General features: G+C 43.2%; 1 protein-coding gene across 1 annotated transcript; it reads right to left on the bottom strand.

Moving 5' to 3' along the window:
* Positions 1-6,890: 6,890 nt before the first annotated feature.
* LOC149443284 (olfactory receptor 13D1-like) lies at positions 6,891-7,823 on the bottom strand. Its single transcript, XM_089655683.1, has one exon. It carries the CDS (start codon positions 7,821-7,823, stop codon positions 6,891-6,893), a length of 933 nt encoding a protein of 310 aa, XP_089511809.1.
* Between the last annotated feature and the right edge of the window lie 1,093 nt (positions 7,824-8,916).

Genomic DNA, 8,916 nt, shown 5'->3' with positions numbered 1-8,916 from the left:
AATCTCCATGCTCGCGTACAACTCTCCTACCCTGAAGGCCTCCAGCTCTTGCAAAGCACAACGCAGCCCTCAAAAAGAAGTCTCGAAGAAAGTCCATTTTGGAGCACATCCTAGTCAGGAAGTGTTTACTAGTTTACTAACCTGAGTCCCACATAGGAAGCTGCTCTTATTCTGCTCCTCTTGAGTTACGTATGTGAACTAGGGGGTCTCATTGGGAGACAAGTGTGTTTTGTTTGGGAGTTTTCACAATGTTTTTCTTGTCATATAATGTATCTGCTCTTTGCTGATTGGCTATACATGGCAAAGCAGAACATGTCTGTCTATGTTGCTCTGTATGGTAAATGACCAACTTCAAGGTAGCAAAGGGATGCGGCAATGGTGGTTCTAACTCCTTAGAGAGATGGCTCCCCTTATGCTTCTGTTACCATCTGTCTCTGTGCTTCATTGAGTTCAGGCCTGATGGGAGACTGGGATACTTCGTGGCATCCATGTGGAAAAAAGTGAAGCCCATGCTATTTCCAGTTCTGTTTATATTTATTTATTTTTTTGTTCTTACTCATACTTACGGGAGTGGGGTTTATGCACTGGTTACTCTAATGGGAGATACAAAGGTCATGCACAGATGTGAGCGTGGTAGGAACTGTAGCAATAATAGATTTTAACCAAAGAAATCAGATCTTTTTACTGGGACAATTTCTACTTGAGTGTGTTATAGCCCAATGACACATTAATTAAAAAAAAAATATATATATATACACACACACACACACACACACACACACATATATATATATATATATATATATATATATATATATATATATATATATATAGAGAGAGAGAGAGAGAGAGAGAGAGAGAGAGAGCAACCCATCACATTATAAATACAGGAGAAGATACTGGACAAGGACCATATTAAATGTCCATCTCAATTGCCCTAACTATGATTTGTCAGATTTCTAGCAAATAAGGTGGAAATATAATGTTTCATATATTATATCTGTGACAGACCCAACCAGGTCTTTTGGAAGGGACTGCAGGCTAGACTCTTGCCTACTGACCATGGGCAGCTGAGGGGGCTCTATTCTTTGGGAGGTGTGTGCCTGGGGAGGACTGAGAACTGGAGGACTAGGATATATAATTTGGGTCTGTGCGTGGGGACTGTGCTAAAACTAGCATTGACTGCTTCAACCCCCCCACACTTCCTAGACTTAGAGACTCTAAGCAGATCTTGATATAATCAGCTCAAAATAATCTGATGCTGAGGATTCTTGCTGTAATCTGTTTATTAGGGCATGATGTGTTTACCATCATGTATTTATCCCATTGCTAATTGAGTTAATTGAGTCATCTATTGTTTGGTCCTCCTAAATGTTCCTACATGATGGTATTAGTCTGGTGTCAACTTGGCCTCATTACCTAATCAGTGTGGGATGTTTATCCCAATGTGTAATATTTGCTTTATTGTTCATGTGGGGACTGCTTCTATTTCTGAAGTGTATAGAAACCTGTGTTTCTGTTCAATAAAATAGTTCCAATTGCATCTAAGCTAGTGTCATCTAGTCTTAGGTGCAATGCTTAGCATAATACCTTGGTCCTTTGTCCCAGAGGTGAGGAAGCAATTCTCTCTCTTTGTAATAATAAACATTTTCCAGAAAATGAAGTGTATATACATTTTATAAGGAACAATCCATTTCTGTTCCTCAATATTTCCTTTCCTATTCCTAGCTGATGGGGGCCATTTTTTTGGCTAAAACAACAGATCAATTATAATTGAAAGAAGTTTAAATAAACCTTAAAAAAAATTGTAGTCAATTGCATTCTAAAAACTTCAAAAATCCAACCTAACTTATAATTCTCCATTGACTTTAAAAACAGCAAAGTTTCCAAAATGTCCTTTTTTTCTTTTGCCAAAAAAGCAAAAAATCTTAATATCAATCACCCCTATTGCAGATAGATAATTAGGGCACAAATCTCAGCAGTTCCTGGCCACTGACAGTTCTCAGTACAGGCAGGACTGAAGAAAAGTGTCATAATGTTAGGAAAAGTCAGAATAGGTCAGAGGTCTGCAGACATATGTGGTCAAGGATGAAAAAAAAGCGGCAGGGCAGGCAGAAATCAGAAATTATAAACACAAAATCCATTCTAATTTTTAACCAAGGACAATCAAATATAGCAGATATCTAAGGATGATCAGATCATAGAAGTCAGTAGCAGGGGCCTAAATAACGGGAAAACATATATTCTGTGAAGCCTTCAAAAATATAGACTTTTGTGATTAATCAGAGAACAAAATAAACTTAGGACAGGCACACCAAAGGACATGTAGAGTAGGTGTTATTTATTTATTTATTTTATCGAGTTTATATAGCGCCAAAGGGTTTGCTCAGCGCTGTACAATAGAGGGGGGGACAATACATGAAACAGTACAGTAACAGCATACAGCACACAAGGGGTAAGAGGGCCCTACTCTTTCGAGCTTACAATCTAGGAGGGAGGGGGTAGAGGTACAGGAGGAAATGGCTGTGGGGGATGGAGTGGTAGGAGGAGGGAAGGGCAGCGGCTGTTAGGTGAGGGTGGGGTAGGCTTCCCTGAAGAGGTGGGTTTTCAGGGAGCGCCTGAAGGTGAGGAGGGAAGGTGACAGTCTGATGGATTGGGGTAGTGAGTTCCAGAGGATGGGGGAGGACCTGGAGAAGTCTTGCAGTCGTGCATGGGAGGAGGAGACCAGGGAGCAAGATAGAAGGAGGTACTGTGAAGAGCGAAGGGTACAGGTAGGCTGGTACCTGGGAATCAGGTCGGTGAGGTAGTTAGGGGCAATGTTGTGAATGGCCTTATAGGTCAGAGTGAGCAGTTTGAATTTAATGCGTTGGGCAATGGGGAGCCAGTGGAGGGAGAGGCAGAGGGGGGTGGCAGAGGTGGAGAGGCTGGTGAGGTGGATGAGTCTAGCCGCTGAGTTCAGGATGGTCTGAAGTGGGGAGAGTTTGCACTGGGATAGGCCGGTGAGGAGGGAGTTGCAGTAGTCAAGGCGTGAGATAATTAGGGAGTGTACGAGTAGTTTAGTGGTGTCTGGGGTAAGGAAGGAGCGTATCTTGGCGATGTTCCGGAGGTGAAGCCTGCATGTGTTTGTAAGTGATTTGACATGAGGTTGAAAGGAAAGGTTTGAGTCCAGAATGACGCCAAGGACCTTGGCTTGCGGGGCGGGATTGATGGTGGTGTTGTTGGTAGTGATGGAAAGGATGGGGGGGGGGGCGCGGGAAGGGGGAAAGACGAGAAGCTCGGTTTTGGAGAGGTTGAGCTTGAGGAAATGGAGCGACATCCAGTCAGAGATGTCTTTTAGGAGGTGAGTGATGCGGGCGGAGAATGTGGGGGTGAGGTGAGGGGTGGATAGGTAGATTTGAGTAGAGGTGGTAATTGAAGCCGTGGGAGTGTATGAGTTTGCCAAGGGAGGAGGTGTAGATGGAGAAGAGAAGGGGTCCAAGGACAGAGCCCTGGGTGACCCCAACAGAGAGGGGGAGGGAAGGGGAGGTGTTGGATTGATAACTTAGAGCTCACAAACTAGTATATAGATCACTCCTGTTCCACATCCCTATCAACAGGAAAACATATGTAGAAAAATCTAGCTGGACTTTAGAGGCACCCACGGGGCAAAATGAATCAATAAACTTTATTTACAACCAAAAAGCATAAAAGCATGCTTGTTCATGCATTCTAAAAACAATCCACGGTAAACGTGTCAAATGTATAAAGCAATGCATGCAAAGTACAGCATTCAGCTCATTCTGTTGGCGACGAATATGCAAGCTAGTCTTCATGAGTCAACGCGTTTCACATATTTGCTTCCTCAGGACACATGAAGAAACTACCAAAGATTGCTATATAAATAGAAAAATAAGGCATAATTGTGCATGGAATATATGCATACACATATATAACTACATGAACATGAACATACAAACATGTTTACACACCTTGCCTGTCTAAATGAGTATATGCAAGCAAATAGTCCCCGGGCGGGCACCTGGGCTACAAAGAGGCCAGGAGGACAAGACCAACAGCTCTTCCTAAAGGGCTACAATTACATGCCAAGGTCACCCATCAGTATACAATAAAAATACTGTATTTTCTGGCGTATAAGACGACTTTTTACCCCTTGAAAATCTTCTCAAAGTCGGGGGTCGTCTTATACACCGGTATACGGCATACTGACACTTTATAGGGGGGTGGCGCGGTTCCGCCGCCGCCCCCCCCCTTCCAATGGAAGCGACACTAAGTACAGTGGCTCCGGTCCCACGACAATCCGGTCCAGGAAGCGCGGCTGCTCCTTCATTCAGTTCGGCCACTGGATGTTTGCGTGGCTGCTCGGCTCTGCCTCCTCACCAGTGATTGGCCACCAGAACTGTAGCTCAGGAAAGGCACACAGGTGGCCAATCACCGGTGAGGAGGCGGAGCCGAGCGGCCCGCGAAAATCGAGTGAAGGAGCGGCCGTTAAGTGTGCCGTGCAGAGGTGCTGCTGCAACCACATATGCTGGCTGCAGCAGCACCATACTAGAACAGGGGTCAGCAAGTGTAATTGGTGTCAGTGGGAGGAATAGTGCCCCATCATTGGTGTCACTGATACCTCCAATGACACCAATGATGGGGCACTATTCCTCCCCCCCACCTACACCAACTATGGGGCACTATTCCTCCCCCCCCACTGACACCAATGATGGGGCACCATTCCACCCCCCACTGACACCAATGATGGGATACTATTCCTCCCACTGACACCAATGTTGGGACACTATTCCTCCCACTGACACCAATGTTGGGACACTATTCCTTCCACTAACACCAATGATGGGGCACGATTTCTCCCACTGACACCAAAGATGGGGCACGATTCCTCCCACTGATACCAATGATGGGGCACTATTCCTGCCACTGATACCAATGATGGGGCACTATTCCTCCCACTGACACCAATGATGGGGCACTATTCCCCCCACTGATACTAATGATGGGGCACTATTCCTGCCACTGATACCAATGATGGGGCACGATTCCTCCCACTGACACCAATGATGGGGTGCTATTCCTCCCACTGACACCAATGATGGGGCACTATTCCTCCCACTGACACCAATGATGGGGCACGATTCGTCCATCTGACACCAATGATGGGGCACTATTCCTCCCACTAATACCAATGATGGGGCACTATTCCTCCCACTGACACCAATGATGGGGCACTATTCCTCCCACTGGTGTGCATTGGAAGAGGGGTAGTCTTATACGGCGAGTATAGCCCAAACACTACATTTTAACAGGAAAAGTAGGGGGTCGTCTTATATGCTGGAAAATACAGTAAGTAGGAAGACAGGATAATAAAAGGCATAACGTTAAAGTCCCCCAAGCAACTTACTTAAATCAAAAAAGATGCGGAACCAATGTGCCACCAAAGAACCTTAGGAAAGGGAGATGGAGATCCCAATTAAAGATCATAATCCTAAACATAAGATGGTATGTGTAAGAAAAGACATACACATAGGACCTGCTAAAAACCTGAGCCAATCGCTCCCTCCCTGTCCTCAGCCCAGCGTTCCAGTAAGCATGAGGGGGGCAAAGCAGACAATGGTGACTGACAGACCCCACTCTCTGCTCACAGCAGTGGTGTGAACTCAGCAATCAGTGGTCATGTGATTGCTGAGTTCTCAAACTTTTGGGGGAAAGACGCTGTACCCAATTTAATTTGGGTTCAAGGTTGCATGACCGCACAATTGTCAGTTAAAATAATGCAGCGCAGTATAGCAAAAAATGGCCTGGTCAGGAAGGGGGGTAAATCCTCTGGAGGGCAAGTGGTTAATTCACCTCCTCTCTCCCTGTTATTCTAATCATTTACTATAATCTAATAATAACTCTGCCTAATCTACTGGATGTTCACTAGGTTGTCCGGTAACGGAAAGAGTAAAAATACACTAAAAATAAATTTGCAAGAAAAATATTAGGTGGTATCAATATATGAGGTTTCTTCAAAAAGTTTCTGCACTTTTATATTTTTGTTGGAAACGGTGAAGGTGGGCAGAATGGTAATTGGTCATGTCTGGGATTATCATGTGATTCGTCTGTCTGCCTCACAAAGCAAGGTAAGTATGCAGAAAATCATGTAACTTGTTTATGAAATTCTTAATAAACAGAGTAAAAAAAGTGCGGAAACTATTTAAAGACCCCGTGTAATAGTGAACAATGGACCCAAAAACCTTTGTACAGCTTTGTTAGGTTGCTGGTCATCTTTCTGCTTTGTGTATTACAGATTCCTTTTACTGCATCACATTTAAAAGGCAATTGGAACCGGAGCTTATTCTTTTCTTTGGGGTATGGAAAACCAAATTACCAAATAAGATGCTATAACCCATGACAAATTACCACCAATACCCAGGTACCCCCCAATTCACAAACAACTTATGCAATTGGGATAGAACCCCCATCAAAATAGACCCCCTCTTGCAACAATAGACCCACCCAACAGCAATAGATCCCTGCCAGAAACAATATTTCTTCCAGCAGCCAGCATCAGTAAACCCCTTCTTCAACAGTAGACCCCCCCCCCCCAACAACAATATATCCCCTACCAGCAGCAATAGATCTCACACAAGAATAAATTCCCCTAAGTGACAACAGATTCCTTAGCAGCCAGCATCAGTAGACCCTCCAGCACTCCCCAGTACCCCAACCTTTACATACATTAATTGTGGAAGGTTTTTGGAACTGCGTTCCCCCACATTCCTGCTGAAATATGCCATGGTTACATCTATGTTACCTCTGAAAAATGGAAATTTAATAAAAATGATTGATCAAGAACAAAAACATGGGAGAACTTGAGCTAGGAACATTGCACCAATTTTACCTAATCAACTGCAATCCTTCTTAGCTCTTATCAGCTGCCTTATGGCTTTCTGAACATCTTTGTTCCTCAGGCTATAGATCAAGGGGTTCAGCATCGGGGTGATCAACGCGTAAAACACTGCCACCCTTTTGTCTGTGTCTCCTGTAACCAAATGTTCAGGTCTAACATACATAAATATGCCCGATCCATAGAACATGAACACCACCACAAGATGGGGAATACATGTGGAAAATGCTTTCCTTTTTCCCAAACGAATTGTCATGACAGCAATTATGATTCGGATATATGAAAAGAGGATTAGTGAAAGTGGGATGAAAAGCATTAAGGGCAAGAAAATCAGTTTTATGATGTCCATTACTGAGATGTCACTGCAAGAGAGCCGAAGCAACAGAGGGAGCTCACAGAAAAAGTGGTTGATGGTGTTAGGGCCGCAGAAGACTAAGCTGAATGTAATATATGTGCAAATAGATGAAAGGACACCACCAGTCACCCATGATATGCTGACAATACGAAAAGAGACCGTTGTGTTCATGATCATATTGTAATGCAGAGGGATGCAGATAGCCACATATCGGTCATAGGCCATGAATGCCAGAAGCAGACACTCAGTTTCTCCCAAGGACAGGGAAACACAGAACTGGAAAGCACAGCCAGTGAATGAAATACTCTTTTTAGTTGAAAGAAAATTTACTAACATTTTGGGCACAATGGCGGAAGTGTACCAAATGTCCAATAAAGAGAGACTAGACAGGAAGACATACATGGAGGTGTGCAAACGTTTGTCAGTCTTCACAGCCAGAATGAGAAGGAAATTCCCAGTCAGTGTGATCATGTAAGCTACCAGGAAAATATGGAACAGCAGGACTTGTATGAAAGGATCCGATGAGAGGCCAAGAAGAATGAACTCTGTGACAGTACTTTGGTTTTGGGTGTACATATCAATCACTCCAAACTGAGATGAAGAAATAATTTTGGTTCTTATAATGTTATCATTTGTTTTGTATTTTTCATTGTCTGGTACATAGATTATTCAAGAAACTTGTTACCTCTATTTTACATAAAATAATTATGTATGAATGTCAAACCACAATTGGAATGAAACACTCCTAGTAAAACCACAGGGACTTTTAAGGCTTTATACTGCAGGCAGTAACACAATCAATGTCCATAATATATACATTTATTACAACAAACATAAATATAAAAAGTTCTAGTCTAAATGACCATAGATGCTTCCACAGATTGAACAAAATACCATTAATAACATAGAAGGATTCTGCAACCCTTACATGGACGCTTGTGCATTCCTGATGGTTTAGGCCAACGGGTTTTGCAGCATAAAAACTGCTTCCTCAGGGACCTCACTGGAGCATCTACAAAATTAAAACAAAAATCACCATAATACATAGAAATGTTGCATGACATAGAATACATTACACAATATATAAAGCTTACTACACAGTTTTGATGTGCTGGGCATTCATGAACACCACAACCCCCCAAGACCACCACCCCGAAGTGATACACAGACCAGAACCCCCACAAAAATGCAGGGGACAGCATTGGAGGCACTGGACCACATAGGGAGGAGATGGAGACTGCAGCCAGCCAACCCACCACCACTAAAAATTCACTATTTGACACTGACCAAAATCTCTAACCTATGGAACAAATAACCAAATCCTGATGGATATCGTGTAAGGCTAAGTACAAGATCCCTACCAATCTCATAACTGTCTCTCACTAAATCCCTTCCAATTTCATATCCTTCCTCCCACCTGCATGCTTCTTGTCAGTACATGCACTGATTGGCTGCTTCTTCTCACAATCCAGTCCAGCAATAGGTTAATTCTTGGTCATATCTGCTTTAACCACTTGCATTTAAAAAATACATGTAATTATTTATTATTGCTTAAGGAGCTGCCTTTAATTTCTGTGTTTTTTATCTGCCTAGAGTTTAGTTTTAAATTATTCCCTCTGCCATAGACAGGTAGTACAGCTTGTGGTAAGAGGATCTTCTTGTCCTTTTC

This window comes from Staurois parvus, unplaced genomic scaffold (genome assembly GCF_062004578.1).
Source record: "Staurois parvus isolate SC_StPar_1 unplaced genomic scaffold, SC_StPar_1.0 ptg000860l, whole genome shotgun sequence".
In the NCBI taxonomy this organism is placed as follows: Eukaryota; Metazoa; Chordata; class Amphibia; order Anura; family Ranidae; genus Staurois; species Staurois parvus.
The sequence above is the reverse complement of the archived record's forward strand: the minus strand, read 5'-3'. Positions and strand labels throughout refer to the sequence as shown.

What these genes read in the sequence shown, in the direction of transcription:
- LOC149443284 (XM_089655683.1), bottom strand. Translation starts at nt 7,823, where the DNA reads ATGTACACCCAAAACCAAAGTACTGTCACAGAGTTCATTCTTCTTGGC.